Source organism: Hydra vulgaris, chromosome 13, assembly GCF_038396675.1.
Source record: "Hydra vulgaris chromosome 13, alternate assembly HydraT2T_AEP".
Lineage (NCBI taxonomy): Eukaryota > Metazoa > Cnidaria > Hydrozoa > Anthoathecata > Hydridae > Hydra > Hydra vulgaris.
In genome coordinates, this window is record NC_088932.1 from 5,019,555 (window position 1) to 5,030,275 (window position 10,721).

Consider the following 10,721-nt stretch of genomic DNA (forward strand, 5'->3'; position numbering starts at 1 on the left):
TATGGAACAACAAAAATAAATACTTTCTTGGAATATATGAAAAAGAAAGTGGAAGACAGAAATCATTGGGTCATCTATTTAAAAATATGGTAAATATTGGGCAACTTTTAATAAAATTTTTGTTATTTTTGTATGGTATTGACTGAAAAGATTTTAACTTGATATCACAGAAAACTTTTTGGAATTCGAAAAAACTAAAAGCTGAAAGAGCAGATATATCTGGATAATTCCTTGAGAGAATAAAGGTTCCTTGATGACTAAAAAAAATGAGGTGGAATGATTAAGCGGATAAAGGTTTAGAGGAAAATTTAATATTGTAGAAAACATAATTAAACTTTTTTTATTAAATTTTTCTTTGAAAATAAGATTATAATTGAGGAGTGGAATTGCAAAACCAAATAATTTACTTTAAAAAAAAAAAGCCTTAGCAATTTTTTTTTATAGTATTAATATTCCTATATCTTAACAAATTATTTAAAAGCAACTATTTCAATAACATTTTACCTGCCTAAAATTATTCTGTCCATGCAAAACCAGATTAAAAAAAAATTATTGTCGATGCAAAATAAGGTAAAGTTTTTATCTAATCAACTTTTTGTTTTAAAAACGTTATATAAAAATGGTGGACATTATTTACGGAAAAAATCATTTAAAAAAAATTTACTAAAATCACAAAAGCCATATTTAAACAGTTATGATTTATCAATCCTATAAAAGTATCAAACATTAAAAATACTTATTTTTTAGGTAGAGGGGCGTTTTGCACAATTATATTGATTATTAAAATCGTCACTAGTCAAGTTGACTTTATAAAGCTTTTTTGAAAACCAGTTAGAAATAAATTTCCAATGAAAATCAGATATAAAAATAATTGGCATGCAAAACCAGATAAAAAGTTTTTTATAAATGCAATAAAAATAAGATCAAAAGAGCACAATTTTTAAATTTTTGTCTTAAACATTCTTTCAATGATATCTATTTTTTAGCTTTTAACTTTTAAATTTTTAGCTATTCGATTTACTGGAAATTTTTTTTGCCATTATCTCAGAATGAAAAAAAAAGTTAATTATTTGGTTTTGCAAGTCCACTCCTCAATTGATGTTATATTTTTACCTTTACTTTTTACATTCCATAACTATATGAGCACGGATAATATCATTTCTTGGGTAAAATCTACGGTTGTTAGGAGTTGGAAGATTTTTATCTCTAAACATCTCATTAACAGTTAGTTTCAAAATTCTTTTCATCTCACGAACATTCGAAATGCCTTGTTTAACAAACTCAGAAATTTTACTTGACAACCGATGGTCTATTTTTTGAGACAGAAGTTCAATCTAAACAATTTTTTTACTGATATAGTTTTCTACTACCATAGTAATGTAAACTTTTAAAGTAAACAGTTATAGAAAATGTCTACTTGTTAAAGCAAATGCAATTATCAAAATACCTACAATTTTTATAAAAGCTATGTGTTATTTTACCTTTCCAAGAGGATGATTTTTATGACATATTAAGTTGTCTATCTCAACCTTAATTTTTCTAGAATATGCCATAACATTTTGTTGTGACAAAGCACTGTGAATACTTTTAGACACTTGCCTCTTGCAATAATTATTTGGGTTAACAACCTAGAAAAAAATTTAAAGTAAAAAATTAGTTTAAAGAGATTTTGAAAAACTTCAACGCTGACAAAACTTATTACCTTTAAGTTAGTAAAGTATACAACCTCTTTCATGTTAACCTTTGCAGGGCATTCAAATTTTTTACTATCCTGAATGATGAAGTATTCAGATTTGTACCAATGGTCTAACTTCTTGAAATAAAAAATAATTTTTTGTTTTGTTTACATTAACATTCAAGTTACAAAAACAAGTAATTTACGTAGAAAGAAACAACTATATTTATTATTTCCATATTATTGTTAACATTTTTGAAACTTATGTTCTTTTTGAATTCTAAAGTAACATCTGTTATTAACAGACATTTGACTGAGACCTGTGCCATCCAATGCCTTGAGTCAAGCAAATCCGAGTCAATTTAACTGTCCAGACAAAATGTTTTTATGATTCAATGCTTTTCCAAACATTTGCTAGAAGGCTGTCAGACAACGAAGATCAATGAGGATGCAGTAAAACATTTTAAAAGGAAAAATAAAAACCAGGACGTAAAATTAAAAAAAAAAGAATTTACAAAAAACTTTGCTTTGTATTTTTGATCTTTAATTTTTTGTTAAGTCTCACCATCATTAACAGTGCACTGCAATATGCAGGTTTGGGGTGCTGGAAGAAAAATGAATGACTCCAGCTCCAAGTTTATTCCAACTAATAGCTGACTCTGGATTCAAGTTTTTTGAAATGTATGGCTCCAGCTCTGATTGCCAACTTTTTTCTACAACTCCGACTCCTTTAAATATTTTTTTTATGTATTAAAAAAATTCATTATATGTAAATACTATTATCAGTTTTATTAATTTATTATCAGTTTTATTAATTTATTTATAAATTATCAAATAGACATAGGCTATTCCAGAATTTTACAACAATAATTGATAAATAGAATTAGAAACTGTATAAATAAAAATTTAAGCTAAAAGGAGCAGAGGAGCTAGTCTTCTTTTAATGGCTCGGGCTCCTATTGACACTTCTGGCTCCAGCTCCCCACCCCTGGCAATATGCCTATAGTGCAATATGAAAAAACAAAAACAAAGTAAGCTTTCTATTGCGGCTGATATTCACTAAATTTTTAATTCTAAATGATTTTTGAGGTTGAATATGTAACTTGTGACTTGACTTAAAGTTCAAGTCAAATCACATTGGCATTGTAGCTAAAGTCAAGTTCCAAGTCTTATTTTAGTTTGTCAAGATAAGTAAAAAAAAAAGAGAGTGATTTATATATTTAGTTGTCAATTTTTAACTCAAATTGGACAGATTTTAAGTCTTAAGACCACAGCTCTGTTTACAATAAACTGTTATTAACAGATACATGCTGCATGATGACTTTGACTTAAAGTCATTCTGCAGCACACAACATAGAATAATTAAACCTTTAGCTTTCTGTTGTGTTTTAAAAATAAATAAAAAGCACATAGCTATTACTCTCCTAGGATTGCCAAACAACTTGACATTTGAATAAAATAATATATAACACATAATGATCTTGAATAATAAACATAACAAAACATAACATAGGTAAATAAAATATTTTGTTTAAGATGTACAGCAAATATTTTTAATGAAAAATATAATATTAAATGAAGAAATTAACGCAACACTAATTCAAGAAATATAATAGTAATTAAACTAACTATATTACTAACATACTAAAATACTGATAAGGGATGGAATTAATGACTGAAGAAATAAAATATTAAAGTATATGAATATATTTTTAGGCAGAGTAGTATAATGTCAAATACAGTACTGGGAGTATTTTAAATACTATTTTTAGTACTTTCTTTGTATGTGTATTTTGAATACTTTTGTTGGAAGTATTTAGCGCTTTTACTTAAAATACTTTTGATTAGTATTTTGTACTCATTGCAAATACCTGTAATTCAAATACTTCTTCAAACATCAACAACGCACATGCATATTAAACTAATTGTTCGTCAAAGTTTCACTCTACCACTATTTATTCTGTTTTATTTATTTTTTGTTTTATGCTTATTACTGTCTACCTTGGTTTCAGTAGGGTAATTATTAAATTATTTCACATTTTTCAAATAAATTTTGAAAATGGCCATAGTTGTAAGTTTTGGTAAAGTATCTAGTAAAAAATAATGCAAAATTAGAACATATTAATACTGCTAGATTGTCAAGATTGCTACCTGACTTTCTTTTGCTATTACATATTTCTGCTTTTTACTAGAATTTCGATCAAAGCCATGGTGACAGTCAAATCTTTTTATTGACAGAACAATATAAGGAGTTTTATAAAAGTCTGAAGAAATTTCCCACAATACTTTGTGCTTATCAGCATGCATATCTAAAAAAATATTTAACTTATAAAATCTGTTTTGAATGTTATGTATCTATATTTATTGTAATAGAAATAAGGAATAAATCTTTATTTCTATCAACATTATTTAAATAAAAGGAAAACTAGCCATGTGTGTACAATGTATGAAACAGTTAAGTTGAACAGAAATGATGATTAGAAGACTTCAAAATCAAACCAAATATAATGATACAAATACCTGTATTACCAAAGTTCTTCGGGGTTGAAAAGGCTGCATACCGAACAGAATTACATATCTCATAATTTTGAAGACATAGATCAGCTTCTTCCACTGAATCACAAATGTAAATGCACATGTTATCTAAAATTTTAAATGTTGATCGATTTTTAGAGTTTAAATCTTTTTATTCAATCAAAATTTCAGTATAACTATGACAAATTGGCTCAAAACCACAAATAAACAAAAACCTTGTAAACCTAATATGCTGTTTTGTTCATTATCTAAAAAAAGACACTGTGAAGCTTCCTCAATAGAATTGCAAATGTATGTTGTATTTTTTTCTGAAACTAACAATTGTGTTTTATTAACTTAAAAACATGCATTTTGTACCAAATACATTAACATTTTTACATAATTCAAATTGATATAAATCACAAAAAATAAATCAAATAACCTTGCACATTTATAAAATCTTCTGCTTCATCATTCGACGTGTCAGTAATGTCATCATAATCTGATAAATCTGAACTAAAATAATAAGTTTATATATATATTACAATAATAACATAATCAAATTATAGTTTTATAAAAAAAAAAAATTTTAATGAAAGTTTTGAAACATAATATTATTGTTATTATTATTATTATTATTAATAATACTATGTATTAGAACTTTCATTTTTTTAATGATGAGCCTATATTATTATAATATAGGCTCATCATTAAAAAAACGAAAGTTCTAATACATAGTATTATTAATAATAATAATAATAATAATAATAATAATAATAATAATAACAATAATATTATGTTTCAAAACTTTCATTAAATTTTTTTTTTTTATAAAACTATAATTTGATTATGTTATTATTGTAATATTTACTAAACAATTTGATTATAGTATTTGGCCTATTTGGTATTTTTTTTTTAATTATTCACGTTTTGTTAAATTAACTAATGGAAACCCTATATAACTTATTAAAACTACCTTTTCATTGCTACATCCATTCTTAATCGTTTCGATTTTTGTGTTCCTTTAAGAGCCTCTTCAATTCGCGCAATTAGAATTTTATAACTGGCATAATTATACGGTCAGCGCAAGAAAGTATCATTCAGAATACGATCAAAGTCCGCACTAAATTTATACTAATCATGCGAAAGTTTTACTTTTAAATTATGCGAATGTCGAAAAACTTTAAAAATAGCTGTTTACAAAAGTTCTTCCGTCGTAAACGTAATAAGTGTATTTTAACTTCGCCCTGTTTTGAAACCAAAGTTATGCCTCACAGAATGTTTTAACTGAACTAAACTAAACCTTTCCTGATATACCATTTACTGGACGGTTATAAAATCCACTTACTGGCTATAGATAATAAATAGTAGCGATTGGACAACAGTTGTAATAAAAGTATTTAACTAAAATATTTTTTCTAAAATTTAAAACAAGATTTTCTCAACTTAGTTATAATTCATGTGACATAATAAATAACTAAGTGTGATAAAATTTGACACATAACTTGTGTGAAAAAAGTTAAATTAAGGTTGTTAACTGGTAAGCAACATCCAAATTTTACTTAAATTAACTTGATTATACATACTGAATGAAATTATACATACATACTGAATTTATATTATATTATACATACTGAATGAAAATTTGGATGTTGCGTTAAAGGTAAAAAAAAAGTAATCAATATATATTTTTTGATTTATTTTATTTACATATGTTTGTAGACTTGTTTCTATAATTACTATTTTTTTTTAGTTAAAAATAGTATTAAATACGAAAAAACAAAAAAGTTAAAACATACTGAAAAATCATAAGTCAAATGTTATCATTAAACCAACTTTAAGTATAATTAAAAAAATGCATGCTGAAGACAATTCAGATTCTAATATGAAACTAGTAATAAATGGTATGTCTCAACAAAAAGGAATGCTGAAGACAACTCAGATTCTAATATGAAACTGGTAATAAATGGTATGTCTCAACAAAAAGGAATATAAAAAAGTTCCACGTTTAAATATGCAGGCCACTACCTATTGAAAATCTAAAATAAGAGCATAACTAGGGAAAAACCCAATTAAAGACGATCTTGAAAAAAGTATTATGCTGGCAATTGTACCCAAATAGGAAATGGTTTTTGAAAATAACAGTTATTAATTATGCTGCTAAGTTAGCAACAAAAAAAAAAGATTAAATTTTCAAAATCTTGAAAACTGGTAGCAACTACTTAAAGAGAGTCATGGTTGTGCAAGTCTTCGTTGTCCAGAGCCAACATATTCTTTGCCACAAATATGTATAGACAGGGGGAAAATTATTTAATAAACTAAAATGTATTTGGAATATGGATGAAACAGGGTCACAACTAGATCATACACCAAAATGTATTGTTGTAAGTAAAAGGATCAAAATATACTCAGAGTCAAACAAGTGGCAACAAAGAAACCATTACTAATATAGCTTGTATAAATGTAGCTGGTCATACCACCTCATAATAGTGAAGGAGCAACATTGAGTGTTTCTTGCTGGACTAAACAAGGTTTTGTTAAGTTACGGTTTGAAAAAATATTTTTTTTCAAATATTAGTTCTGCAAGGCCATTGATTTTAATTCTAGAAAGACATGAGGTGTAAAACTTCCAGTTCACATCCGCAACTGGTTGCAGCCTTTGGTCAGCACAGTTTTTAAGCCACTTAAAAATATGTATTCTGATGTCTATCAAACAATGATAAATTAAACTACCCAGGGGATACAGTTTCACATTCTAAGTTATTTAGTTTATTTTCTAAAGCGTATCAATATGACATCACAACAATGCAAGAACTCAACCTGAAGTAAAAGATGATTCAATTGATTTTTCTATTCGAAACAATACTGTGGATATTAATACAAATTTAAGTTTTGAAGAAGTAAAGGTTAATAAATCAACATTAGTTAAAAAAATTTCTTTTAATAGTTCATTGGTGCTTCATGGTTTCAAATTGCAAGTATTTTTTGAATTCTTTTGAATTATAAAAAATAGCCTCTCACAACACATCAATAGAACTCAAGTTTCCATTCCCATTTAATGGTTCATCTAGTCTATTAGACAAAGACTCCAATATTTTCGCTTATCCTTCACTACAAATTAAACAAAAGAAGATTAACTCAAAAATTCTGTTTTACAGTTGTTTTTTTTTTTACATTACAGTCTTACAACACGAAGCTTGAAGACAGCTGCAAAAGTTGTGAAAAGAGAAAAGTTGAATAACAAAAGGTATTAAAAGAAAAATAAAGGAAAACTGTGAACTATAAAAAGAAGTTAGCTGAGATATCAAATTTGAAAAAATCAACCTCTATTGAAGAATTTAAATATTGAAGATATTGAAAATTATCAAGATATTGAAGAAAATGATGGTATTTAGCAATAAGTTTTTTTAACTTTTTTTCGGGGTTCATTACCTGCACTTAGCATACAATGAGTTAAACTGAATAAATTATATTGATTTATTTTTTAGTATTGTTTTATATCTAAATAATTGCATTAAAATAAATTTCCAGTGCTCTATTATTCTGTTCGATGTGTTTTCCCATTTACGGATCATTGGCCAATAAAGGGTTAAGACATTTGCTAGTATTTGATATAAAATACAAGTCAGTATTTGGTGAAATCTTTATTACCTGCATTATATGTAATTTGATGTTGCGATAGTTACAATAATCCTTACTTAAATTGAAAGAGCTTTTATTGATCTAAAATTTATATTAAAAATAACTAAAGTATATATGTGATATATACTTCAGTGAATTTCTGCAATGGGTATTTCTTATAAAAATGTGGCTAATAATTGGCGAAGTTGTTTGCACCTTTTTTTTAAACTGAATAAATGAAGCTTTTGTGTGACCTAAGGGGGAGTTAATTAAAATTGTCCTATTCATTAAGAGAAGTACCTTAATGAATAGGGCAGTTCTCTTGAAATGCTCTTTTTAACTTCATAAAGTTGCTTAACTTATATATTGAAAACAGTTTGATGACCATTAACTCTTGCACTATTATGTACTTTTGGTAAAAAGAACGATTTAGTAGACCTGGTCATTTATCCCATTTATTTAGAACTACTCATTGAAATCGACAAAAAAATTATTGAATGGGACAAACATAAAAGATTAAAAAATGAAATGAGGTCAGTAGCAAGTTTCAAGTAAGTTAAGCTGTAAAGGTTGTTTCTACCATTTGGGGTGCCAAAAAGGCAGGGCATATGGTATTTACGCAATAGGAGTGCCAAAACTTTTATTTTAAGGATTAATAAAGTAGGTATAAAATTTTTATAATTTTCAGTATGTATTCTTTTCAGTAATACTTCTTCCTTGCTCACTGACGGGTCGATTTTATGAACGAAGTGCAATGTTTTCTTCCTGCCATAATGTCCTGTAGATCTATGAACGTGCTCGATTTCTTTGAAGGATAGCGAAGTACCTATAATACCACTTGCTGCCATTTCAGAAGTTTTATCAATCAATTTTAACCAACTATTAGACACTCTAGTAAGGGCATCGGCCAGGTTAAATTCCGAAGCGACAAGCCTAATATCTACTTTGAGTTGGTGTACTGTTATTGATGTACCAAAAAATAATCCTATTAAAAAGGAGAATATTAAAAAAAGCTAGACTAACAACAAAAAAGGAAAAAGTGAATGAGCTGACATGAGAGATAATGAATAATTAAGATAACACAACATTTAATGATCAGATTCTGATCATTAAACGTTGTGCTATCTCATTTATTCCTTCTAAGAAGGGTGATAGAAAATAAAATATAAACAAAAAGATGTAAATAAATACTATGATAAGACAAAAAAAAATGAAATCACTTGAATAATAGCAACAAATGCAAAATGAAACATAAGTAAAAATAATTAGCAACCACAAAAAAAAAAAAAGCATGACAATATAAACAGTACACATATGTCTGTATTGATGTACCAATGTTTTCAGAACAGTCACGAGTTATCTGATAATTTTATCTATAGGCCCTGATTCGAGATCCTCAAGTTGATCTCTTACGTTAAATGGGCAATGGGGGTTGAACCACGATTAGATCTGAAAATACACAAATTCACGCTTAATTTTTTCTGCACAAATTTTTTTTTTTTTTTTTTTAAATATCAAACATCAAGACACACATTTTTTTCTTCCATTATATTTGCAATATTCTTGAGTATTCTCCTTAACAGCATTTCGTTTGATGCGTTTGTCCTCAATCCAGATTTTTCCGCGAGTGTGTCGGTAACTAAATGGAACACCGCTTTCGAATCGATGCAGATGTGCAAAACATCCATTTTCGAGTTATTGCCCATATTTAGTCCTTTAATTACTGCATCAAGTTCGGACATGTTTATATGCGCTGTGTATGTTTTCTTAACCAACATGCGTCTTCAATTATATTGCCATTAAACTCGACAACCACGTCTAGTACGATTGAACTAGCATCTACCCAATTTGTTGCCTTACGTTTTTGTCAGGGCGTTTGCTGTTCTTTTAACATACGACAATGCTACACGCAACCAACCACAAACGTCTTGTTAGCCAATTCGGAATTTCACAAAAATCGTTATCTCTTCTCCAACGTAACTTTTTGTTTTCCATTCTGACTTGTAAACCAAGAACTCTTGCTCCATCGGATACGCGGACCGCCGGCTTACAATTAAGCCCAAAGATTTCCAAATGATCAAGCACGCGACAAACAGGTTCTATGTCTTCAACAAAAATATCATTAATGTATGATGACGTTCCTTTCCAGATTGTTTCACTTTGCGATAGCACTTTGTCCAATACCGCTTTCGTTATGACTGGCGCAACGTTTAGTTGGAATCCCAAACGTGTTAAACAAAACTTTGTCCACAGAACACAACATTTTGGTAAGTCCAGAGTTTCTCATCGATTTTTAGTTGCATATAAGTTGAAGATAAATCAATTATTAAAACATTTTTTCCAAACCGTCTCTAGTCTTGAAGTTTGTCAGCACACGCATCTGTGTTTGCAGTGAATGCTTTAATAAACGTGTTCAACTCCCTGAAGTCTAATACTGGTCGCACTTTCCCTTTGTTTCGCTGCACCATTGCCATGAGAGGAACCAAACCCTTTATTGGACCGTGTTTCTTCAAATTGTACTTTTGAAGCCATTTTTTCTCTATCCACCCTTCAATTTCTTTTTCGTAATCGTGTTTTATGCCAACAGGGATAGTGTATTCAGCAATCTTATTCTAGAGTTTCAGGTTTATTATTCCATTTTCAGAATTCAGAATTATTATTCCATTTCCACGCAATTATCCATTCTCGATTTTGTTTCTTAAACAAAGCTGTGAAATCCCGAGATATTATATTCGTATTACTGACATCTTTTGAAATATCACCTTTTAGTCCAAGTAAACATGATTCGTTTCTTCCCATAAAACAAACATCACGAGTTGCAGATATTGATACTCCACCAAAAGCCACTATTCCATACCCATCAAAAACAATAACAAAGTGGTTTGAAGTCAACTACAAGTGCTTCCACAAA

General features: G+C 28.2%; 1 protein-coding gene across 1 annotated transcript; it reads right to left on the reverse strand.

Moving 5' to 3' along the window:
- Positions 1-1,048: 1,048 nt before the first annotated feature.
- Positions 1,049-5,303, reverse strand: LOC136089328 (uncharacterized). The gene is made up of 5 exons (XM_065815293.1): positions 5,166-5,303; positions 4,632-4,705; positions 4,196-4,318; positions 1,482-3,984; positions 1,049-1,334 (listed from the first exon to the last, which is right to left on the reverse strand). Exons 1-4 carry the CDS (start codon positions 5,183-5,185, stop codon positions 3,806-3,808), a joined length of 396 nt encoding a protein of 131 aa, XP_065671365.1. The 5' UTR covers positions 5,186-5,303; the 3' UTR covers positions 1,049-1,334; positions 1,482-3,805.
- Between the last annotated feature and the right edge of the window lie 5,418 nt (positions 5,304-10,721).

Bases quoted from the DNA above. Each gene is read 5' to 3' on its own strand.
- LOC136089328 (XM_065815293.1), bottom strand. From the start codon at position 5,185: ATGGATGTAGCAATGAAAAG. The intron at 4,319-4,631 runs GTTATTTGATTT...TTAAAATTTTAG, and splicing joins AGATTTTATAAATGTGCAAG to ATAACATGTGCATTTACATT. The intron at 3,985-4,195 runs GTATTTGTATCA...ATATTTTTTTAG, and splicing joins GAAGAACTTTGGTAATACAG to ATATGCATGCTGATAAGCAC.